A 26,644-nucleotide genomic window follows, 5' to 3' on the forward strand; every position below is an offset into this window, starting at 1 on the left:
AAATCAATGTTATTCGTGAGCCTGAACTCTGCCCGTTCTTCTGCCTGAACCCACACCGTGACAGTAGTTTAGTATTAACCCTACACACCTGTGGGATATGATGCAACCTGTTTATAACAGAATCATAAGTTTCATTTACTCTGAAATTATGAACTAGACCTGAGACATTGTGAAAGACAAAACCTGAATCTTTAATAAACACTTCAGAGTGAGTTTCATTATTTTGATCACATTCTCAAGCAAGAGGATTAGGCTATATATATAATTTTGTAATTTATATGATGATCACCATACGTTTAAAATGATTAAGTTTAATCAAATGATCTGTCAGTGCCATAGACTGTAAAAAGGTCTGTGCATGTGATTTGCATCTCTACAAAATGTAAAGGACGTATAGGGGTGGTTTCTTTTCCTTTAATAATTAGCCTATTTGTTTTGCAAAAAAAAAAAAAGTCAGTCACACCTAGTAGACAGTAGTAGAACCAACACAGTAATAGAACCAACCTAAAAAAAAGAAGCTAATCTGTTATATTTGTTTATTTTAAATGAAATAGCATCCATATTCAAGAGAACAAGTACATGCTGGGCCCTATTTTGACAAATTCCTAAAGAATAAATGACTCTTGCGTTCGATGCAAATCTAAAATGGGTTGGTCTGATGTAACTACATTACTCATAAGTGTGATTTTAACATTTCTCCATTGTCTTTAAATGTCCCCTGACATGAAATTTTCACTTACTGAGGTTTTTTAACATTAACATGAGTTCCCCAAGCCATGTATATGGTCCCCCAGTGGCTAGAAATTTCAATCGGTGTAAACCGAGCTTTGGCTATCTTTCTTTGCCTTTGAGAAAATGAAAGCTCAGACGCGCTGATCTTGAATCTCCCATAGACAGTAAAAGAAATGGACACAGCGACCCAATTGATTTCAACGGAAAAGACTGATGCACTTACTGTCTATTGTCTGAGCGACTGCGCAGGCTCAAACTGAGCGTGACGACAGTCTGACAGTTGTAAATCTTCTAGTAGCTGTGCCAAGCCAAATCTGAATCACCTAACTCCTCAAAAACGTTGTTGAAATATTTTGTCCCGTTGCTTTTATGGACTCTCTATTTATGGGTTTCCACCTTGACTTTGTGCCTTCATGTCCCCCTGATTGCCTCATAGACAGTAAAAGATTGCCTGCGAGCTTCATTACCTGTCTATACGGTAATGTCTCTATTGTGCCACAGAAAGTCCCGTGGTTATGACGCAATCTTTAGCCTATTTTTACCAAAACAGCTTCTACGGGGCTGTAATGTAAGATACAAAGTAATGGAGCAATTTATACATTCTTGTGTTTCTTTACAAATAAATAATGGACAAAAAAGTATTTGGACGCCTCAGATGTAAAGTTATTCGCTGTCAAAGTGACGCCAAAATGAATGGGAGTCAATGGGATGCTAACAGCAGGTGAAGTTCTGCTACAATGGCGGCTCCCGCGAGGCTTCAACTTCCGGCTGATGGATTACCCTTCTTGGAATCTCCCCGTGTGACAGACCTATACAAAGGTAACCTCCCCTTTCTCTGCTTTTCGCTCGGCCATGAGAAAGTTTGGCTCGCCAATGAGAAAGTGAGCTAGGAAGTAAGAACGTGCAAGCGCAATTTAAGTTTTTCCTCGAGAGATTTAATGGCATGCAAACAAGCGAAGCATGGCAGTTGATCAGTGTTCGGATGTACAAAGAACACAAAAGTATGTGCTTCACAACTTCCCAAAGTATATATCATATAAAATCAAATATGGGTTATGCCGAGCACCCAGTGTTCAAACCGGAAAATGGGTATAAGCTTTTCCGGTTTGTAGTGGTTAGGTGATTTCCGAGGTAACTTAAAGGATTAGTTTAACTCAAAAGGAACATTTCCTGATAATTTACTCACCCCAAAGCCATTCAAGATGTTCATGTCTTTCTTTCTTCAGTGGAAAAGAAATTTAACGTTTTTTAGAAAAATGTTTAAAGGGCACCTATTATGTCCCTTTTTACAAGATGTAATATTGTTCTCGGGTGTCCCCAGAATGTATTTGTGAAGTTTCAGCACAATTAACCCCACACTTCATTTATTATAACCAATTGAAAATGTCATTTTTGGGGGCTGTTTTAAAATGAGCTGTTTTGGTGTATACGACCTTAAATGCAAATGAGCTGCATATCCCCACCCTGCCTTTGGATGAGGGCGTAACTTGCATACCTATGCCAGTCGGTCTTATCAGAAGGGCTGAGAGTGAGAGACCCGCTGTCATTCAGCCGTACATGTTTGAATCGGAATATATAAATAATCTCTGATCAGACCCAGATGACGAAGAGACTCCGGCAGAATAAACACATGAGAATGGACCAGTACGTCTCGGTATGGTGCAACACACACACACAGACAAACACAAACACTAACGTTGGCACATTTTTTTGAAACTACAAACACATACTGTGATAAAGTTTGCTACGTACAAGCGAAATTACATTTATGCGAGGGACCTGTTGCGTCATGTTTACATGTCATACAGGTGCTTCTGTGGCAAATGTGAGAAGATGGCTAACTTACAGAACAAGAACATATATGCAGTTTTAATACAATATCTTTAAAAATATATATGTTTATAAACATGTGGTTACACACTTTACAAACAAGGTTTATATTATATACACAGACACCCACACTTGAGGATTAACTTTGAAGCAAGACCTGCTTTGAATTGACCGCTCGAACATAAACTTATTTACGAAGGAAAGGCGCCACTTAAACTTCCAAAATACATCCACTGTGCTTTCAGTGGCTCTGATGTCATAAGTGATAAGTGAAACTATGTATGAAATTATGCCACCTATGGCATATGAAACTATGTATGTCCATAGGCGGAGTTTGACATTCGGGCAAAAAAAATAAAATAAATAAAATTATACAAATTCATTGTAGCAACTGACCTACATGGTCTATCAATTGGGGAACTCAGCACTAGCACATATGGACAAAACAAACATGCTAAAATAAACACATATTGACTTTTAATCCAAGAAAAAAAACGTAAAAGAATACAATCATATTTGATTGCCTTTATTTCATTGTAAACAGCTAGGGTAACACTTTATTTTACGACCCGCAAACAACTGGGTAAGTACACAATAATTACGGTGTACGTTTCTGTAATTATAGTTTACTTCCGTGTAAGTATAAGGGAACAATATGTTAAGTTTGGGGTAATAAAGGGGTAACAAGCAGATATACAACCTGCAAATAACTTCGTAAGTACACTGAAATTACGATGTACGTTTCTGTAAATATAGTGTACTTCCGTGTAGGTATAAGGGAACAATATGTAAGTTTGGGGTAAAAAGGGGCTAACAAGCACCACTTTAATTTACAGCCCGCAGGAGTTACACTTACCCTGTAACTACACAGAACAAGGGGGTAACAAGCTACTTACTATGTAGCAATACGAAACAACACTATTTGCACTGTAATTACAGAGAACGGTACTGTTATCAAGAAAATAAAACAACAACAACAAAAAAGTTTTAATTACACAGTATATTTGCCCTGACATTTAAGTGTCATTGCAATTCAATGGGATAAGGTAAGTACTCATTACCACAAGGTACAGTCTAAATTAAAATCATAACAGAAAATAATTATTTTGATTTAACATTAAGTAATCTAGTAAGAAAAGCCAATAAATTTGTCAAAATACCCTGTAACATTGCACAAGAACATATTTAGCCAGAAGTATACATTTTATTAACAACAGACGTACATTTTTTGCCTGGAATATATTAAAAGAATAGGTGCCTGTTATTTTTTAACTAATTAAATAATTTGCTTGTATATCTGCTTGTTACCCCCTTATTACCCCAAACTTAACATATTGTTCCCTTATACTTACACGGAAGTACACTATAATTACAGAAATGTACATCGTAATTTCAGTGTACTTACGAAGTTATTTGCAGGTTGTATATCTGCTTGTTACCCCTTTATTACCCCAAACTTAACATATTGTTCCCTTATACTTACACGGAAGTACACTATAATTACAGAAACGTACACCGTAATTTCTGTGTACTTACCCAGTTGTTTGCGGGTAAAATAAAGTGTTACCACAGCTAGAACTTCGCATTAACAGCCACTTGACTTCGCATCGCATCTTCGTTATTAGGATCATGGGACGTGGACCACTTTTGCACTGTTAAAATATTATCTTCAACCAAATCGACAAGATTTTTTTCCTTTTTTCAAAACACATTGTGGCAATGAGAGTAATTAAAAACTATTTATATTTCGCATTTATACTTCATGAAACATTTAAAACATTTTAAGACACTGGAAAAATGAACAGTCACACAATATGCTACTAGATCTCCACTTTTGAAACATATTGACATCACATTGTCTCTCCAGCTTAAGCAGTTATTTGGCAGAGAAAAAAAACTTACAGACCTAGACATTGTCCAGACTAGTGCAACAGTAATTTTCGTTTTTTGCTTACTGCATATGCGTCGATAATGATCTCAGGTCGATAATGGTCTCAGGATTCAGCCTTTTCGCTTCTCTGAGGTATTCCAGGTTCCGATGATCGGTTATAACCTCAAACTGGTGATTAGCTACCTCCAGCCAATGCCTCCATTCCTCTAGCGCAAGCTTGATGGCAAACAGCTCCCGATTCCCAATATTATAGTTCCACTCTGCCGGGGACAGCTTCTTAGAGTAGAAGGCACATGGATGGAGTTTGGGAGGATCACCCTGCCACTGTGATAGAACTGCTCCAACGCCTGTTGAGGATGAGTCAACCTCAATAACACACAGTATATTTGGGTTAGGATGAACCAGGATGGGAGCAGTCAAGAAGGCTTTTTTCAGTTGTTGAAAGAATAAGATGGCTTCAGGAGATAAGGACAGAGACTTGGGCCGGCCCTTTAGAGACAAGGTCAAAGAAGAACTGATGCGACTAGTTATTGATGAATCTTCTATAGAAATTGGCGAATCCGAGAAATCGTTTAAGATCCTTCACAATAGAGGGCAGGGGCCAGTTCCGGATAGTTTCCACCTTCCTCTGGTCCATCTGCACTTCTTGTTAGTCTATGATGTAGCCCAGAAGTTGCAAAGTGGTGGTGTGAAACTCACATTTCTCCAGTTTCAGGTACAGTTTTTGAGCTCTCAATTTCTCCAAAACTATACATGGCGCCGCTGATGCTCAGCAAGAGAGTAGATGAGAATATCATCGATATAGGCAACCACAAATCTGTTAAGATACTCTCGGAAGACCTCATTCATGTGACCCTGTAAGACAGTGGGGCGTTGGACAGTCCGAAAGGCATGCCTCGATACTCGTAGTGACTTGAGGGCATGGCGAATGCCGTCTTCCATTCATCACCTTGTCGAATGCGAATCAAGTTGTATGCACTGCGTGAATCGAACTTAGAAAAGATGCTGGCTCCAAGTAGCTGCTCCAATGCTGCTGGGACCAAAGGAAGGGGATAATTAAACTTCACAATTTGAGAGTTGAGATAACAATAGTCAATGCCAGGCCTCAAGCCTCCGTCTTTCTTAGCCGCGAAAAAGAAGCTGGAAGCGGCAGGGGATGTAAACAGGGAATGAACTCCTGTTGAAGAGCTTCCTCCACAAACTCTTCCATAGCCTTCTGCTTTGGGATTGACACGGCCTTTAGACAGGGTGACTCCAGGTAGCAGGTCGATAGCGCAGTCCCATGGCCGTTGAGGTAGTATTTTGGTCGCCAACTGCTTGCTAAACACATCCTGGAACCCCCTATTCTCAGCAGGAATCTCCACCTTGTGATGGACCTCCGGACTCTCAATTGACGTGGAACACACGGGAAACTCTGACTTTCCCACCGAAGACGAAGAGGGATCTTTCTGGACCTTCTCAATTGAAGCTAGACAGGAATTCAAGCAATCTTCTGCCCTGCTAAGGACCTTCCCGGATTTCCAGTCGATGATGGGTTGATGTTGGACCATCCAAGGGCGTCCCAGAATGAGCTCAGCAGTGGACTCCTCCAGCACCATGAAGGAGATCTCTTCCGAGTGCAGGGAGCCGATGCAGAGCATCAGTGTGGGGGTGAAGTGACGATTTTGACCTCGAACGCAGCGGTCTACCCTGAATGGTTTGGACTCTGAAACCTTGATGACTTTGGCGTTTACGAACATTAAATTTTTCAAAGAGTTGAGTGGAAATGAAGTTCCCCGCCGAGCCGGAGTCCAGGAGGGCTTGTGCTGAGACACATACACTGGAGATTAATAAATTAGCAGTTGTGCGGTTCAAAGTTGAGATCTTAGGAGGAATCTGAATGGTGCATGGCATTGAGGTTTAATAGGGCAGGAGTTGATTAGATCTTTATCACCCCACAGTATAGACAAAGACGCTGTTTAATTATCTGCTGCCGCTCTGAAGAAGAAAGATGAGTGGAATCAATCTGAATGGGCTTGGGGGCATGAGCGGCAACTGATGGAGCCGAGGACGCAGGATTTACAGTGGTTTCTAGAACATCACAGGCAGATAAGCGTTAAGATACTAGAATGATTTCTGAATGAGTTTTTCAAATCTAAAAGAATTTGCATATACCACCCCCAGCTGATGGATATTATGGGTTGAGACCATGTCGAAGAGCTGTAATCAAAGCTGTCTCATTCCAGCCACTAGAAGCCTCCAGCGTCCAAAATAAAAGGGCATATGTACTCACTGAAGACTTTCTTTGATGAAGGTTGAAGAGCTGATTGTGAATAGTGAGATCGGAAACTGTCTGACCAAACACTTCCTTAAACTGTTGAATGAAACTTAACCACAGGAGAATCTGAGTTCCAGAGCGATTGGGCCCATTGGAGAGCTCTGCCGGACAGCAGGGAGATAATAAATGCCACTCGGGCAGAATCTGTAGAGAATTGATGTGCCTGCATTTAGAAATATAGCGATACCTGAAGCAAAAAACGCTGCAATCCTCCGCCTCTCCGTTGAATGCCGCTGGTCGGGCCATGGGACTCGCAAAGGCAGCTGACGAAGCAGCGGATGTTTGCAGAAGTGAATGGTGGCGTGCTGAATGAAGGAGATCCTCAGGAACGGTGGGTGGATTAGCCGGTGGAGAAGGAAGTAAGGACTGACGAACAGCCTGAATCAGTTCCGCGAATGGATGACGAGATGCATTCTCCACAAGGTCCGCTGGACTCTGCATTTTGTTGGTCTGGTCTTCTATCACGGATGGAACAGGAGTCAGACAGGTGGTAATTGAAATAGTGTTTACAAGTTGCAGATCCAGACAGAGATTTGGTGAGTATGCAAGCAGACGATATTCTGGATGGAACTTAGCCAAAGGATAACCAGAATCCTGACACCGGCCCACCTCAACTTTTTGATTTGATAATCCAGCCCTCGATTGAAGCAAATTGAATAGCTCCGTCATATGATGTAGTAATTTTATACAAGCTAGAGTGCCATTTTCTCTAAATATCATCAGGATTACAAATGTGATATTTATTATATAGGCTACAACAGTTAAATTAACAATAAGGTAACATCGTGAGTTAGATTTTTAGACACAATATTTGTCAATATTGTTTCTTTTTCCTTTATTTCATCAACGCAAATTTTAAAATGAAACCACAGAACAGTCATGCAAGAGATACAGCAATGATTTATTTACTGACTGTATCCACATTTTGAACAATTAAGTTTAAGTAATTATTCAATGGCTCATTCAATAAAGATGGTCACTTACTTCGTGAATGAATGAGCCATTTGAATAAACTTTGAATGAATGACTCACTCAACTCACACAGTATTAGTTTCATGTTTAAAGTAGGCCTACCCTTTTATTAAAAAGTTAAAATGAGAAAATATCTAATTATGTCCCAATATAGGTATGAATTCCACTGGAAATCAATTTAATGTGGCATATGTTGCCCTTTAATAAAAAATAAAAAAGTATACATTTTTGTTTGTCACTGATTTGATTTGTCATCTATCAACAACAAAATCTTTGGAAATATCGAGAGATAATTTTTCAATATTGCACAGCCCTAATGTAGCCTACAGTAGCCTATTCATTTTTATTTAGCGCTTGTATATGTAAAAACGCCCGTCTTTTCGAGTATCATAAACATCTCAAGGGGTAAGGTCGGTCTAAAAAACACAACAGCAGGCTAATGCTGTTCCATATGTTAATCAGACAAAAACCCTTAGCGTTGAGCCATGATATGACTGGCCAATTAAACGAGAGATTATATATTTCAATAACTTATTGCAACTGTATCTTTTAACACACCTTCTGATGTCCATTCATCTTTATTCTGTGCCATATAAGCCCTAAAAAGGGAGATGGTTCTCACTGCGGAACATCCAACTCCAGATCCAACTCCTCCCACCTTACATACACCTAAACCTATACCCAACTCCGCCCCCTGATCCCTAAACCCAACCCTAATCCTACCCATCTCCACCCCTTGGATCTTGATACGACTCCTCCCCGTGGATCTCATGTTCTGCATTGAGGTGCTACTGATTCGACTCACCTTAGCTCCACGTTGCCTTAGGTAAATAGTGACATCTAGAGGACAAGACTAGGCTAATAACATGACCATATAATGAAAACATGCATGACTGGTGGGATAATAACATGCAAGTAAAGGGTGAGCTGCAGTTTTTCTGGATAAAAACCACCTAAAAAATACATTTATCAAATGATTTCAGGTTTGTATGTGGTGTACAAAAAGTTCCAACTCTAGTTATTTAAAATCTCAATAGTTAGGCTTATAAAACATTTTTTTAAATTTCATATTGTTCAAAGCTCATGAACAATATGAAAAAAATGAAACATGATAATGTTGATAATTAAACTGACATTGAACAAAAAGATTTGTGTAATTTTATTTTATATAGGCCTACATAATATAAATAATTTATATATTTTAAAATGTTCCTACATATGCTATATAAAATTCTCTTTAATGCAATATCTAATCAACCAATCACATGGGAGTTGCTTCAATGCATTTAGGGGTGTGGTCCTGGTTAAGACAATCCCCTGAACTCCAAACTGAATGTCAGAATGGGAAAGAAAGTGTGGCATGGTTGTTGGTGCCAGACGGGCCGGTCTGAGTATTTCACAATCTGCTCAGTTACTGGGATTTTCACGTACAACCATTTCTAGGTTTACAAAGAATGGTGTGAAAAAGGAGAAACATCCAGTATGCAGCAGTCCTGTGGGCGAAAATGCCTTGTTGATGCTAGAGATCAGAGGAGAATGGCCCGACTGATTCAAGCTGATAGAAGAGCAACTTTGGCTGAAATAACCACTCGTTACAACCGAGGTATGCAGCAAAGCATTTATGAAGCCACAACACGCACAACCTTGAGGCGGATGGGCTACAACAGCAGAAGACCCCACCGGGTACCACTCATCTCCACGACAAATAGGAAAAAGAGGCTACAATTTGCAAGAGCTCACCAAAATTGGACAGTTGAAGACTGAAAAAATGTTGCCTGGTCTGATGAGTCTCGATTTCTGTTGAGACATTCAGATGGTAGAGTCAGAATTTGGTGTAAACAGAATGAGAACATGGATCTATCATGCCTTATTACCACTGTACAGGCTGGTGGTGGAGGTGTAATGGTGTGGGGGATGTTTTCTTGGCAAACTTTAGGCCCCTTAGTGCCAATTGGGCATCGTTTAAATGCCACGGCCTACCTGAGCATTGTTTCTGAACATGTCCATCCCTTTATGGCCACCATGTACCCATCCTCTGATGGCTACTTCCAGCAGGATAATGCACCATGTCTCAAAGCTCGAATCATTTCAAGTTGGTTTCTTGAACATGACAATGAGTTCACTGTAGTAAAATGGCCCCCGACAGTCACCAGATCTCAACCCAATAGAGCATCTTTGGGATGTGGTGGAACTGGAGCTTCGTGCAAACTGCAAGATGCTATCCTATCAATATGGGCCAACATGTCTAAAGAATGCTTTCAGCACCTTGTTGAATCAATGCCACGTAGAATTAAGGCAGTTCTGAAGGCGAAAGGGGGTCAAACACAGTATTAGTATGGTGTTCCTAATAATCCTTCAGGTGAGTGTATATTTCATGTTTAACCACTAGACTAGAGACAGCCAGCGGCAAACGTCAGAAGCACTAGCTGAGGTAAGGCTATTCCAGGCGGGGTGCAGAGTGCTGAGCGCCCGGTGAATGCCTGGATATCACAATTTGAAAACAGCAGATCAAATTTTTAAACAGGCGCTATATCTTTATAAATAAACCACATATTTGATCTTTAAACAACTACACAACCGACTGAAAACTATTAAAACTACATTAAAACTACACGCTTGTAGTTAGTTAGGAGTTAACATGTTTTGCGCATGTTAACTCCTAACTAACTACAAGTGTTACCTTGTAACGCTTGTAGTTAGTTAGGAGTTAACATGTTTTTCACTTTAAAATAATGGGCCACATCACTAGTAGTTCCTGCGGGATGACAAGGTAACGCTTAAGTAGTTATTGAGGAGTTAACATGTTTTTCACAAATGATACAAGAAATTTAATTTTATATTTGACACATACTGTACAGGTTCTGTGAGGCACTAATATTCTAACAAACACTGTAATCTGGAAGATGTGTTTTTGCGCTTATCGTAACATAAACGCAGCCAATTTCTTCATTAAAGATGCTAATTGTTTTTGACAAGTGAACATCAATGTTTATATTCATGTCCTAAAGAGAAGTCCTCCTCAGGCAGCTACTGGAACATAGTTATAATAGTGAACTAATCCAATCATGAGAGTGTCCGGATCACTTCCTAATTATTTAAGATTTATTTTTAAAAACTGTCTTTATTAGGATTATTTTATGTTTAAGTTTTAAATAAACAGAGAACATGCGTCCATCCTGGCAAGAGTAGTGGTCACAATCTCAACCTAGCTAATGTATTTGGGGGGATGTATAAACTTCATAAACTGGTTTCCACAAAGAACCCATTTGAGGCACATGCTTCTGAAATGTTTTAACCATGTTAAGAGTATAAAACCCCCACAATTGTTCACTTTTTAGACATGTTACTTTTGTGATTAGTAATTAATTGGTTATTATTTCTTAGTTCACAAGTATAGTTCTCAATGAGGATATATTTCTTTAGTAACAATCAAATACCTACCAAGGAATTACCTTTGTACTAAATTACCTATTACTTAATGATTAGTTAATATTGCTTCCATATTAGTTAATAGTATTAACTTCGGTGTTAATGCAGTACTACCTATTACTTCCTGCATAGCTACTTGTTAACTACGGACCATTATTTTAAAGTGTTACCGATTTGCATTCTCTCACTGTACATCATTACTGTACTGTACATACCATACAACATTAAAATTGAAAAACTACAAGCTGAACAACTGAAGAAAACAGGCTTGATAGTTATAAGCGACATAAAAAAACAACAACAAAAATAAGGGGAACAAAAAACCTATTCAAAAAAACACAAAAAAGCCAGCCCCTAAAAGGTGCAATTTAATACCTCAGAGAAGTAAAATGAAACCTTAATGAACTTCAGTGGGTAAATATGTTACAAACATTCCCTTTGATGGTATTGGCCTCCGGTGACAAGCTGTTGATAAGCTACAAGTTTTGCACCTTTTTTGAGTGTGTGAGAGAAATTTCACAGATGATTGACAGTGCTTTTTGTGTTCTACAGACGAAAGAATGTCATGCAGTTAGTTAGTGATGACAATGTTTGATTTTGTGTGAACTGTCCCTACATCTTACCTCTTGTCTTGCAAGTAAATCATGTGATGTCTACTGTTTTATTTCATTTTCCTTCTGTTAAACTGTCCTAGACCCTCTGGGCGCATATATTGTGACGGCAGCGATATGCTGCCTATTCTAGTGTGACACAAAGACTGCAAATGTGATCTGTATGTTTGTCTAGCACATTAATGTCTTTATACTGTTACAAATCAGTGGTTAATCTAGCCTTTCACTACAATGATTTATGCTATAACTACTTCTATCAATACATATCTTGCTCTTTTAAAGAAAGTCATGTAATTTATCTTTTTACATGGTTTTACCCCAATTGTGGGGTTTAAATGACGCTATGACTTCCGGGTCAATAGAAAATGACCCGGAGTTTGAGTTATTAATTTGTAGCTGGTAAATGTGACTTGTTGCTTGCCAATTGTTAGCTGAAACTGTAGAAATAATATTCTGTAATTTTCTAGTTTTATAGAGGTTGTATTTCAGCTGGGGTTTTTATGTCTTTCTCACCTGAGCCACCCCTGTATCATAATCGTGTTGGTATGATCCAATTCCAGGAGTGACCTCAGGCCTATAAAGTCTAGTATTTTCATTCTGTCAGGGGCAACCCGGTCTCATCCCAAGACGTCATATAACTGACGTTTTGGGACGTCTTTTGACCATACGTCAATATTCACCTTTTTAGGGTCCCCTTAAACGTCGGTAGATGAGGTTATGGGATCCTAACTCTATACCCCAGACCTAAACCTAACCCTAAACCTAACCCGTCACCTAACTGACGTTAAAGGTAAAGCGTCAGTTGTATGACGGCCCGGGATCGCCATCTACTGACGTTTAAGGGGGCCCTAAAAAGGCGGATATTGATGTATGGTCAAAAGACGTCCCAAGACGTCAGTTATGACGTCTTGGGATGAGACTGTGTTATCAGGGGAGCTTGGGGTGAAAGGACATAAGTCTGTCCTTGCTCTAATATACAGACTTGTGTTAAGGTCATTTTCCAAACTGTTGTAAAAGTTTGCTGTTATTATTATTTTGACTCTCATGTCAATTTATTTTGTTTATTCTAAAGTGTTTTTTTTTTGTACATTTTTTGTCCTTCCATTGGCCTTAATTGTGGATAATAAAAATCCCATCTTTGCAAACACATCCAACTTCTCCTGAGTGCTGAGTGCTTATCTGCTTAAGATGATTCAGTCATGTCTACCCTTAAGGTATTGTAGGTAGGAATTTTATAAAAAACTTTTTTCCAAAATTGTTTAAACTTTCTACATATATCAATGCATAATTAAAATGTAAGTACTCTGATAAAAAAATTATACAAATCGAGTGACTCTAGACCGTTTAATCTGCACTAAACACAGCTGGGATCTCACAGCTAAATCTCAAACCGGGACAAAACAAAGGATTGGCTTAGGCAACTGTCACTCTCTCGCAACCATGGCAAACACCCTTTTGCCACACAGGACCTGCCCACTTGCGCGTATCCAGGTCATACCTGTTCACATGCCCTTGTTTGAGCTTGAAGATGAAAAACTTGACGCAGGTCCTCTTGTCCAAGAAGTGCTCCTTGCCCTGCACTTCGACTACCCCGTCCTCGGCCTCTACTTCCTCAGACCCTAGTTGCACGACCTCTTGCTCGACCTCCTCTGCTTCATCATGACTTTTGCGTAAACATACACGCCACTTTCAAGTCAAGTGGCATGTTATATATACGCATTTTGAGCTATCCATGTGTATGCATGTATGTCTACGCCGTAAAATGTCTGAGTGATTCCGCGTGTATGTCTACACCGTTAAATGTCTGAGCGAAACGAAGCAAAATCTAGATCTACATCTAGGATGGTAGAGGAAGACTCTGTGGAGTGTAGTCCTCATTAGAGTCAACAATGCCTTCATCATGGAAACTCTTACATGCCGAACAACATATATGTTATGAATCTTACACGAAATTCATCTTCATCACAGTGTAAATGATGGATGGCAATGGAAAAACGTGTATCATGCAACCTGTTTTTAGCTTTGTCTTATAACTCGTTACTTCAACTCGCAATTCAATAAATATATATTTTAAACTTTACCAATAGCTTGATTGTGAGTACTAAAATACATCTTATTTGTTTATCTTCATAATGATAAAGTTGCGCTTTCATGTGTTTTGGGGGCGTGGCTTCGGAAGGAGCCCAGAATGGAGGGGTGGAGTGAATGGAAATGGAGCTGTCTTTAAAACAGTCGTGAAAGGTCTACAGACACTCGATTTTTATACTTTCTTTTTCAGAGTAGATTTTAATTATGCATTGATACAGAAAGTTTAAATTTGGAAAAAAAGTTTGTTTTTTTATAAAATTCCAACCTACAATACCTTTTAACACCCTCTGATAAGTTAAAAGGGGACTGAAACATTTCATTTACCTGCTGATCAAAGAATGATCTGAAAATGACAGTTTTTCCAGGAAATATAAAGACAAATTGACAGTTTTTGTAATATTTTGGGGTACAAATACATTGAATGTTTCACTCTCTCTTCAGAAGAAAAGGATAATATTTCAACTGTTGCAAATGCATATAGCCTATGTGAACGGACGATACAGGTGACTGTTGGACCTCACTGCATAAATATAGGAGATCATTTTACATCAAAGAGTTTTTCTTTCTACTTTGATATATTTATAAATATATGTTACACCAGAATGTACAGTTGAATTGGTAATGTTAAGTTCACAAACTTAAAACTCACTCAAATTACAAGTATACTTCTTGCAGTATAAAACTACTAACTAAACTTTACTGAGAGTACACTACAAAGTGAACTTTCATAAACTAAAAAAATGTGCTACAATTTGACTTGAAAACTATCAGTAGGCTATAGGCTTTAAGTTCATGTGTATAGTTTCAGTACAAATGATAAACGTAGTTCTAGTTCTGTATATTTAAAATTTACTGTTACACTTAAAGAATGCTTAAAAGTATAATTTAAAATATGAAAAGGTGGGCAAAAAATTAGTCTCAAGTAGTACTGAAAGAGTACACTTACTACTAGTAAATTGATGTTAGAATAGGGCTTACTACATAAATTATACTGAAAAATATACTTGAACTTTACTTTGGTTGGTATACATAATAAAATGAACTTTAAGGATACTTATTTATTTATTTATTTGGAAGGGGTGTCCAACACATTGATTGCGAGAACTGATTGTTTGCTTACCATAATCTACCCAGACCTTAAAATGTGGCCTTGAGATGATCAGCGATATTCCATATTCCGATGTTCCTGGTCATAATGTTTTGGCTCATCAGTGTACAGCTCAATGCTTTTCTTTTCCAGGATTGTGCAATGATATTTATATATTGTATTAATAATGCAAAGTTTTGAAAGTGCTTTTACCTTTAGCACCTTGAAATGATCTACAAGAATGTAACTTTTCTACAAGAATATGTATATATGTATTTCTTTGTTCGTATTCGTAATAAGTTTTAAAAAATATTCTAAAGCGTACTTCATTTGCACAAGGGTGGTGTTAATTTACACAATTATTTTAGTGAAGTGCTCTTGAATTTAATCAGTTTGATTGTTTTTTTGTTTGTTTTTTTTTGTTTGCATGTGGAGAAAAAGACAGTTCATGATTTCAAAAATCACCAAGCGCTGTCATAGTGTTGTACATTCCTGAACTTGTTTTAATCATTTAAAGTATCATTTAAAGTCTCTTTGAGTGAAACGCAAATTGAAACTATTTTCGACCTGCATGTGGATTCCTAAAAATGTAGCATGTTACCTGTAACCTGACTGTCAAGATTTGGGGAAAAAAAAAAAATTATATTAACACCTTGCTCTTGAAACCAAAAACATAACTTAAAAAACAAGTTTGACCTGTATGAACAACACTGGACCCTTTTCAATAATGGAATGCAGAACAAAGTAAAAGTGACACGTGGGTGAGAAAATGTGAGAATGTGCATTTGAAGATTAACTGTACATTTTTAATAAAGAGGAAGGCTAATTTCCTTATTAGAACATCCATATGGTAATTAGTTGCCAAGAAAATATACATCTACTGGTTTTATTATTTTTGTTGAACTTTTTGTTAAACTTTCATTTTCTCAAGACCCTCCCATTTTGTTAAGCTATAAAATAAGTGTGGGAACAGGCTTGTCACTTCATTCCCCTGCTCATCAAAGATGGATCTGCAAATCTCAGTTTTTCTTCTGTTCATTCTGTTCACTGCAGGTACAAAGACTATAGTGTTTGTTTTTAATGTCATTATACAGCAATGTTTCTCTCTCATACGTTCTCTCTGCTTTCAATTACTAAAGGACAGTCTCGCAGCTGCTATCAGTGCACAAGTCTGCAGGGGAGCTCTTGTAACTCGGGAATATGTTCTGATGGATTTTCCAACTGCTTGGGTGCAACTGTGGAAGTTGGTAAGTCCAGTATGATGGATTGAAATTGACTGGTGCAGCAACACAGTTTAAATGATGTTGAAGTCAACGAATTGTTTTTCTGGAAAGAATTAACACAACAGAATGTTCTATATAAATGATTGAAATTCACTTATTTTCACTCAAATTGTTATTCTGATAATGTAATTGTAAATACATTATGTATATGTATATGTCTAAATACATACATTTCCATCACAATACTTAACTGCTCATTCCTGTATCGTTTGTTTTTCAGTCAACTTTACTAAATTTACAGCGAAAACTTGTGCTCCACTTGTCTGTCCAAGTGGCTCTATTAACCTCGGCATCGGAAAAATCTCTTCTTACTGCTGTGACACAGACCTGTGTAACAACAAAGATGCTACAGGTATTGCACTTTACAGTCAGACCAGTTTACAGAAAAAAGATGTATTATTAGTCCCACCCTTTCCACACATAAACTAATCCCAGTAAATGAGCGGACAGTCACAGTCGATTCAGTAAATTATAAGCTGTTTCCTCACAAAATCGGTTTATTTAGTGTATTGAAGCCTTTCCTCCATTGACTGCCATTAAAAAAACCCTCTTGTCTCCTTCCCTGCATTACAACAGCATCAGCATTAGTCAGTTGTCGGTCATTTACATAGAAAACATCTAAAAGCAGCAGAACTTTATGTAAAAAGCTCTGACAGAACTTTATGATTAGCTCAAGACTTCTTACATCAATGTGTTCTGAAATCATACGTGCTCAAACTGGTAATCTCCACACAGAGCATCGTACATGATCTCTTAAAGGGTACATATCATGCTTTTAAATCATTCATTTTTACATATAAATCATGCATTTGTGGTCTATATAAAGCATAACTGCAATGCTTGGGTCTGAATTCCTCATTATTATAGCTCCACAGGTCACTTTTCTACCCCTTTTCTGATGTGCGTCTGTGAGCAACTTGTTTTGAAGCGGTCTCTTTAAATATAAAGGAGATGTGTCATGCCCCGCCCGCTCTCGAGGTCGCTGAGTTCACGGTCGGTTCAACTCCACCCCGTTTTATAGTTTGGTTAGAGATATACGATTATATACTATAGCTTGAAAGAACATTTTTATTCACACGTTAACAAAATGTCAACAACGGAAGACTTGTCCATCAAGCCTTACATGTTCAACCCAGAGCGAGCGAGTTGAAAAAGGCGACGACAAACCTGCAGAACTTCTTCATATGGATTTATGTATTGCAATGGTATGTAACTGTATTGTGTTATAAGTGAAAGTCGATTATTTCTCTTGTTAAAACAAGCACACTAACAAGATAAATGACTACGGTCTAATCTTCCCACTAAAAATCTGTATTGATAATATGATACGTTTAGAAAAGCATCAGAAAACACAGCAGCTAAATGATCATTTATGAAACTCAAGAACAATAAAACTGCAGACGTGTAACGTTACTTCAAAACAAAAACAAAGAAAGACAAATGTACTACTAAACCATGACCACCATGTGTTTTAAGAAAGTAAAGTACTTTAATTTTATTAACGATATTTACAGCTTATCGAAATGCTCTGTTCGTCGTCTCCAAAGATAGAAGGAATTGACCCCCTCATTCAGACGAAGTCGATCGGCAAACCCTTCTTTATACTGGCGGAGGTTGTTGAAGTTTGAATCCTTGAAGCGCTTCAGGTCACTACATCCAACAACCGAACATTTTGACTTGCCCTCTCGTAACTTCTGCATCCTTGAGCTTAGTGTTGGACCGGTAGTCAATGTCCTTGTTTGTCAGTTCCGCTGCAAATACGGTGACGTGATTGTTCAAAAAATGTCATAGAGAACAGAAAAATCTGAACAGGTTGAAAAATATGACCAAAACAGAATATTAAGACATAAACGAAGCACCTGAAGAGAATAATTTCATATTTTCTGTACTTATAAACACTCCACATATACAAAAAAATGCATTTAAGGGCTAAAAAAGTGGATTTTGCATGATATTATGTCCCCTTTAACTGTAAATTACCAGTAAAGACTTGAGTGCAAGTGTGATTAGGACGTTTTGTTGGTACAGTGAGATGTTTTCGACTGGGAGAATCACAGGTTACTGTGATTTTGCCAACATGTTCCTGTATAAACATTCTTGTTGATCCTGGAGCAACAATCCAATCATCCAATCAGATTTGAGGGGTGGGATTACATTTAAAGGCAAGTTTAGGCTTACAACAAGAGTTAGTGGCTTATACATCATTCCTATCTATCATTTCCCTCTTATTTTAGGGATAAAATATTGGTCAGATTAGGTTTAGGGTGTTAGGACTTTGTTTAAGGACAGGAATGTTGCTCCAGGATCAACAAAAGATGCTGATCCAGGACCATGCAAAATCTTAGCAAAATCACAGCAACCATGCAGAATATAAAACTAGAACCCTGTAAAGAAAGCACATCTATTTTTCCTCCTGTAGATCCTTCTAATCCCACCAATGGAAACGTCTCGGTTACGTATGTAACCCTCGTTCCCTGAGTAGGGAACGGAGACGTTACGTCAGAAGTGACGGAGATTGGGGGTTTCGCATAGAAAGCCAATCCTCTTCGAGTATTAAAACATGAGCCAATGGCATGCAATGCCTTGGGGCTGCGGAAATTTGCATAGCGTACTCCGCCCTACTCCGTGAGTATAAAAGGAGGAAGTGAACGCAACCGCAGTATGTCTTCGCTGAGGAGCCAAGACTGAACTCGGCCTCTACCCAGCGATACAGCAGAAGTGGCAGGGAGACGTAACGTCTCCGTTCCCTACTCAGGGAACGAGGGTTACATACGTAACCGAGACGTTCCCTATCGTAGTCACTTCGAGTTACGTCAGAAGTGACGGAGATTGGGGGTCTGTGCCATCACGCCATCTTCAAGCTGTCTTCCAGTGCCCTGCGAAAGACTGAACCCCCGAGCCTTACCTCTTTTTTTTTTTTTTTTTTTGGGGATCCGACTTTGACACAGGATTACCAAGGTACACTGGGAAACATATCCCGAAGGGGACATGCTACCAGCTGCCTACCGAAGGGAGGACTTAAGAATACACATATGGCCACATAGGAACGCATATGGAACACTGGAGTACCAACCGCAGGTGGCTACTGATTTAAACTCCAGGGGTGGCAGATGGCTTGCCAAGAGAAGACACATGCTCAGAGAGGCTTACAGTGGATAATACACATGAGACGGTTACCATGGGGAACCGTGCGCATGGAGGCACCTAGCTAGCATCCAGAGCAACGCAGTGGTGCCCGCATCGTCGGTGCTGGAGGACTCAAGACTTCAATGGAAGAACTGAGGAAATATCGCACTTATCCAGTCCGGGGAGTGGAGTGGCGAGCAAGCGAAGACACCTGAGCGGATCCAGAACTGGCCGAAACGAGTACGTGAGAGGATACCGGCTCAATTCGCAGATTATAGAATCTGGCGAAGGTGTTGGGTGTCGCCCAGCCTGCAGCTCTGCAGATGTCTGTTAGCGAGGCGCCGTGCGCTAAAGCCCAAGAGGAGGCTACACTCCGAGTGGAATGGGCCGTCACACCAAGGGGGCACGGAAGGCCTTGCTGCTGGTAAGACAAAGCAATGGCATCCACTATCCAGTGGGACAGCCGTTGCTTTGAGAGAGCCCTTCCCTTCTGGCTCCCCCCATGACAGACAAAGAGCTGGTCTGAGGTCCTGAAACACTGCGTTCTGTCGACATAGGTGCGGAGAGCACGTACCGGACAGAGCAGTGCCAAGGCTGGGTCTGCCTCCTCCAGGGGCAGCGCTTGCAGGTTCACCACCAGGTCCCGGAGGGGAGTGGTAGGAACCTTGGGCATATATCCAGGCCGGGGTCTCAGGAATACGTGAGAGTAAGCCGGCCCGAACTCCAGGCACACTTCGTCAACAGAGAGTGCGTGCAGGTCCCTTACTCTCCTGATGGATACCAATGCAATCAGGAGTGCTGTCACATAGGACAGGGCAAAAACTCTACCGACTGCAAAGGCTCCAGGGGAGGCCTCTGCAGAGCACCCAGGTCTACTGAGAGGTCCCCAGAGGGCAGGAGGGGAGGGAGGCGGATTTAGCCCCCTCACTCCCCTCAGGAACCTGATGACCAGGTCATGCTTCCCATAGACTTACCTTTCACTGCATCATGAGACGCGGCAATGGCCGCGACATAATCCAAAGGGTGGAGGGCGACAGCCTGCGCTCCAACCCCTCTTGCAGGAAGGAAGCATGACTCCGATCGAACATCTCCGGGGGTCTTCTCAGCGAGAAGAACACCAATTGACGAAGAGGTTTCACTTCAACGCATAAAGGTGTCACGTGGACGACGCTCTTGCGGAAGTGATGGTTGCCGCCACCGCAGGTGGCAGCGAACTCAAACCTGCCTCGTCCCGTCCTGGAGCCACACGTGCAGCCTCCAAGATCGGGACGAGGGTGCCACAGAGTGCCCCGTCTCTGAGAGAGTAGGTCCGGTCTCAGAGGAATAGGCCAAGGAGGTGCTGTCGCGAGGAGCAAGAGTTCGGAGAACCACGTCTTGGTGGGCCAGTAGGGGGCTACCAGCAAGACCTGCTCCTCGTCCTCCTTGATCTTGCACAACACCCGTGCAAGGAGGCTCACTGGGGGAACGCACACTTGCGTGGGCCCCGTGGCCAGCTGTGCGCCAGCGCATCCGAGCCGAGAGAGCCGCGGGTCAGAGAATAACTGGGCGCAGTGGGACGAGTCCCGAGAGGCGAACAGGTCTAACTGTGCCTCCCCGAACTGGTCCCAAATCAGCTGGACCGACTGGGGATGGAGTCGCCATTCGCCGGAGATGGGACGGGCCCGGGACAGCTCGCGGCTGCCCGGTTCCGGTCTCCAGGAATGTAACTGCACGAAGGGACCTCAGGTGCTTCTGACTCCATATCAAGAGGTGGCGGGCGAGCTGCGACAACCGGCGCGAGCGTAGACCCCCCCTGGTGGTTGATGTACGCTACTGCCGTAGTGTTGTCTGAGCGGACAAGCACATGCTGGCCCTAGAGCACGCTCGGAAGCGGTGCCGGGCGAGCCGTACTGCCAACAGCTCGAGGCAATTGATGTGCATGAGGCGCTGGGCTCCTGTCCAGGAACCGGCGGCTGCATGCCCATTGCACATGGCACCCCAACCCGTGGTAGACGCATCCGTGGAGACAACGAGATGCCTGGAAACTCGCTGAATAGGGACCCTGTCCGTAAAAAGCTGAGGTTCGACCACGGGAAGAAGGATCGGCGGCACGTCGGAGTCACTGGAACTCGGAGCGAGCCGCGATGCCATGCCCACCTCGGGACTCGATCGCGAAGCCACAGCTGAAGCGGTCTCATATGAAGCAAACCGAGCGGCGTTGCCGCGGCCGCGGATGCCATATGCCCCAGGAGCCTCTGAAATAGTTTCAGTGGAACCGCACTCTTGCCCTCGAACTGTCGAAGACAAGCCAGCAGTGAGTGCGCGCGCTCGTTCGTGAGCTGCGCGGACATGGCGACCGAGTCTATCTCCATGCCGAGAAAAGAGATCCTCTGCACGGGGCAAAGTTTGCTCCTTTCCCGGTTGACCCGAAGGCCCAGACGGGCTAGGTGCCGTAGCACCAGGTCTCTGTGTTCGCAAACCTGAGCTCGAGAGTGTGCTAGTAACAGCCAGTCGTCGAGATAGTTCAGGATGCGAACCCCGTGTTCGCGAAGGGGAACAAGGGCTGCCTCGACGATCTTCGTGAAGACGCGAGGGGACAGAGCTAACCCGAATGGGAGAACGGCGTACTGGTATTCCTGGCCCTCGAAGGCAAACCGAAGAAACGGTCTGTGTCGAGGGAGAATGGAGACATGGAAGTACGCGTCCTTCAGGTCGATCGCTGCAAACCAATCCTGATACCGAACACATTCGAAAATGCGTTTGGCCGTGAGCATTTTGAACGGTAGTCGATGGAGAGAACGGTTCAAAATGCGCAGGTCCAGGATCGGTCGTAACCCACCGGTCTTTCTTGGGGACAATGAAGTAGGGGCTGTAAAGCCCGGACCTCACCTCGGCTGGAGGGACCGTCTCGATTGCACCCTTCGCCAGCAGGGTCGCAATCTCCGCTCTCAAGACTGGGGCATTGCCACCAACCATCGTGGAGCGAACTCCCCTGAAGCGGGGAAGAGACCGTGCGAACTGAATCGCGTAGCCGAATCCGATCGTTCTGATGACCCAGCGGGAACCCCGGGAAGCGCTAGCCAGGCTTCCAGGAAGTGAGCCAACGGGGTCATGCGAACCACAGACGTCCCCCCGGAGGGGCAGCGAGGCGGGTCGACCGACATGCGTGCAGGAGTTACCCCGTCCGGATGCACCGTCGAAACCCGCTCCCCGACAGAAGAGACCAGGGAAGGCAGAGCGTTCCACGGGGGTCTGTTCTGCCGGGGGTCTGGCGACAGAGGGGGAAGGGATTGGCGTAGCCCGGGGACGACACACGCACCCTTCCGCGCCCTCCGAGACAGAGAGGAATGAACGGGGCGACGCACTGGACGTCGTGCGCGCTCATTCCAGTCTGTGTGCTCAATGACAGTGTCAGCTTTTCCTCAACCAGCTCAGGGAGCTAGCTAGAACAAAAGATTCTCCACCGGCCCTCCACCGGGGAAGGAGGGGCCCTGCCACCGCCTCCTGAGAAAAACCATGACACTATCACTGAGCGGCCCGCCTCAGGAACATCGCTTCGCCTGGCATCTAGCGGGGCACGCGGCCTGAGGGGGGGCTCTTTTCTTGGGACGCTTACCTGTGGCCTCCTCCGCGACGCGAACCGGCTGAAGGCTGCTGCTGGGGCCGCGTGGGAGGGAAGGGAGCCGCAGGGGGGCGTCCTCGGCGGCGAGCTGGCGGAGGCGTCCGAGCCGACGGCTGGTTGGAGGCAGCAGCTGGCCGTCGGGGCAGAGAAACCGCCTTCGTCTGCTCCTAGGCGGTCGAGAAGTGCTGGGCAAAGTCCTGGACCGCACCGCCGAACATTATGATGCTCCTGGACCACAGCGGTGGGCATCATCTGACCAAGGGAGCGAGCGACCGCCTCCGTGACCCGTTTAAGGACAAGGTAGGCGACAGGCTCGCAGCTCGCTTGGTCCGTCACCTCCTCGTGCACATTCCTGAGCAGCTAGCTTTGTAGGTGCTCATCATATGCAGGGCGGAGGCTGCCTGTCCCGCCGCTCTACAGAATCGCGCCGCCATAGACGACGAGAACCCATAGGCTTTGGAGGGGCATCTGAGAGCAACCGCCGGTCGACCGGGGGAGCCCCAGCGTACCCACAGACAGCCGCATCGCCGAGGGGAGGAAGGGCGGGGAACTAAGCACGCTTTTTTTTTTTTTTTTTATATATTTTTTATTTATTTATTTTTTAGTGCGTGTCAGTTCCGCATGCAACTCGGGGAAAAAAGGAAATTGGGGTTGGCGGTGGCCGTAAGGCGGCAGCGTTACCCAAAAACCAATTATTCAGCCGCGAGAGATCGGGGAGGGGCGGAGTTCCACCCCCACCCGATGCTCACGGACGCCCGAGATAGCACGGCCATCATCGCGGGATCAGACACGGCGGCGCTGACGCTCCCGAGGGAGGCAACGCGGCCGCATCCTCACTTCCCGAGGAGTCAAGCCCGCCTAGTGATGCTGTGATCGACATCGCATCATCATCTGGAGCGCTGCCCGAAGCAGCCGGTGCCACCGAAGAAGCAACCGACTGAATCGAACTAACGCTCGCTGGCTCTCGCACTGAGGCGGGAGGCGTGGCCCGAGAAATCGTCGGGGCTTATCCCACACCATCACCGTAAATCACCAGGTCCCCGGGTCGACGGGCCCCCTATGGAGGAAACCGATCGAGCGGGGGGGACCGGGACTCTCACTCAAGTGAGATCATTGAGTCTCGACCTCAGTGTAGAGATGGTCATGTTCCCACAGAAGGAAAATGAGTCATCCACGAACGCTGCTGCTGCATGCTGAAATGCCCAGGCATACAAAGCAGCGATCGTGACCATCAGATGACGACAGAAATCAATCACACCCAGAAGAGCACGGGCGAACCGTCTTTAAAAAGACGTGCGCGTGCAGCTCTTTCAATGAGAGGAGGAAATTCACTCTTTCAGCGCTGAAGCGACCAGGGAGAAGCGCAAAGTCTGGCAGACCACTGCTCAGATCGCAGGCGATGCAGAATCTCGCTGGGTACCGCCGTCACACCAACACTGAAGAGGACGCTCGTCTCGAAGAGTCTTGAACAGTGCTTTCAGGAGTGAAGAGGTTCTCTTGGCTCCGAAGCGAAAACATACTGCGGTTGCGTTCACTTCCTCCTTTTATACTCACGGAGTAGGGCGGAGTACGCTATGCAAATTTCCGCAGCCCCAAGGCATTGCATGCCATTGGCTCGTGTTTTAATACTCGAAGAGGATTGGCTTTCTATGCGAAACCCCCAATCTCCGTCACTTCTGACGTAACTCGAAGTGACTACGATAGGGAACTCTTGTTACTACTGTGATGGACAGAACTGCTTGAACACAGTGAAATGTTCAGGGAATGAAGATCGCTGCATTAAAGCAACAGGTGAGAATCTGGAAACAGAAGAAGATTGATGTTATTTTCATTTAAACTGCCTTGTAGGTTTTAAATATTTGACACAGATCACATAATGTCCAGCTTAGACTAACCTTTGTTCTCTTTCTTTTCATCAGGGAAGTTTGGAGACCAGACATTGGTTGTAAAAGGCTGTGTCTCTAAATTAATTTGTGACGCCACTTCATTTATTCCTAGTGTTGAGGGCATCTCGTGTTGTGAGGGGAACCTGTGTAACGGGTCTCAGAGTGTCACTCAGAGCGTCCTGATCTTCTGCGGTTCTCTGCTCTCATACTTCCTGATGCACTGAATACAGTGTTCTACAATGTGACACGCTATATATGGCTTGAATTTTGTATGTACACTTTATGGAAAACAATGTGCAAATCACCTTTACACCTGTTTCTGGTTTTATTTTTTTTTAATAAATCATACCAGTGGGTTAGTTAGAATGTTTTGAAGAATTAAAAATACATTTTGGTCCAAAAATAACAGAAACTACGTTTTATTGAAAAAATTGAACATTAATTTAAGCCAATTTATTAACTTTCCGACTCTTACATGTCAGATGATCTTATTTCATTTTTGCTTGTCAAACCGGCCAAACAGTAATATTGCAACTACTTGTTCATACTTTCTCTCTTTGAGAACATGCTTTGTGCCAGAGGATTTAAAAATTAGCCTTAAAGCTACACTGTGTAACTCTTTAAGTTTATTCTTAGCTAAAACACTTAGTTCTTTCAAAAATATATGTGCTCATTAATGTATATTTACTTCGTTCAAGTAATAAAGTATTATGATCCAAATGTCTTAGCACTCATATGGTGCTATTCTAAATAGCTTAAGAGCTCTACTATACTACACAATAAAAAGATATAAACAGTAAACAGGATGGATTCCTCTTCCTCAAACACACAATGACCCCAATTCACATGTTTCAAGGCGTTACTGTCAAACTGGGACAACTTTATTGGCAAACTGGGACACTTAAAACACATTCATTAGTTATTCCAGTCTAGGCCTTATACATTAAATTAAATACACAATAACAATATAAACAACAACAACAATAATATAAACATCACATTGTGATGTTTGAAAGGGTGCATGGTACAGCAGATTCAAACCAACCCCCTTGCTTGTCTTCCCAAATGTTGTTGTTTTTTATGTACTGGGTTTAATTTATTTCATATAAATATAATTTAAAAAAAACAGTAACCTTCATAAAAATCTCTTGTAGGCTAATTAATTGCATACAGGCTAAATTTAATTTCTGTACGGTAGATTAATCTACAGGTCAGCCAGAGAAAGTGAACGCCACCCCATCTTCAATGAGAATATTCTCATTAGCATTAGCATCGCAAGCAAGCTCAATATAATAGCCTAATAATAATAAAACAGTTAATTTGTAATGCAGTTTATATTTAAGCAAATGCCAAATTGCTACATGATAAAACAGGTGAGTGTTAAAAAAAAAAACACACACACACACACATGGAGAGCATGAAAATAAAAACAAAAATAATAAGGAAAAGGGCAAGAGTTCAATCAAATATAAGTAGTCATTTTACTTACCATCACAGATCAATGCAAGGTTGTTAAATATTATGTGCCACACCCTGGAAGTGATGTTATAGCCACAGAATCTTTTTTTTATATCACATACTTTCCAATGATGCGCTCAGTGTTGATTTTTAGTAATAGTCAGTTAGATAACGCCCTAGGATCGTGTGTAACCCTACCCCCACCCCAGACCTAAACCTACCCGCGTCATCTGACTGATGCTTTCCTTTAGCGTCAGTTAGATGACGGCGTAGGATCGCGTCATGTAACTGACGCTAAGGGCGCCTAAAGCGTCAAATATTGAAGCATGGTCA

At 42.4% G+C, this 26,644-nt stretch overlaps 1 protein-coding gene across 2 annotated transcripts; it reads left to right on the forward strand.

The window, feature by feature from the left end:
- The first annotated feature begins 1,249 nt into the window (after window positions 1-1,249).
- On the forward strand, window positions 1,250-25,189 carry LOC120468803 (phospholipase A2 inhibitor LNF2). Of its 2 annotated transcripts, none has more exons than XM_089123534.1 (6): window positions 1,250-1,551; window positions 16,097-16,204; window positions 16,461-16,592; window positions 18,660-18,682; window positions 24,674-24,758; window positions 24,887-25,189. In XM_089123534.1, the coding sequence occupies exons 1-6, from the start codon at window positions 1,470-1,472 to the stop codon at window positions 25,075-25,077; spliced, it is 621 nt and encodes a 206-aa protein (XP_088979660.1). In that variant the 5' UTR covers window positions 1,250-1,469; the 3' UTR covers window positions 25,078-25,189. The 2 variants fall into 2 exon arrangements, with proteins under 2 accessions (XP_088979660.1, XP_039513334.1); XM_039657400.2 differs by lacking the exon at window positions 1,250-1,551 and adding an exon at window positions 15,902-16,010.
- Window positions 25,190-26,644: the final 1,455 nt, after the last annotated feature.

The sequence above is a fragment of the Pimephales promelas genome, chromosome 19 (assembly GCF_988280905.1).
Source record: "Pimephales promelas chromosome 19, fPimPro1.hap1.1, whole genome shotgun sequence".
NCBI lineage: Eukaryota > Metazoa > Chordata > Actinopteri > Cypriniformes > Leuciscidae > Pimephales > Pimephales promelas.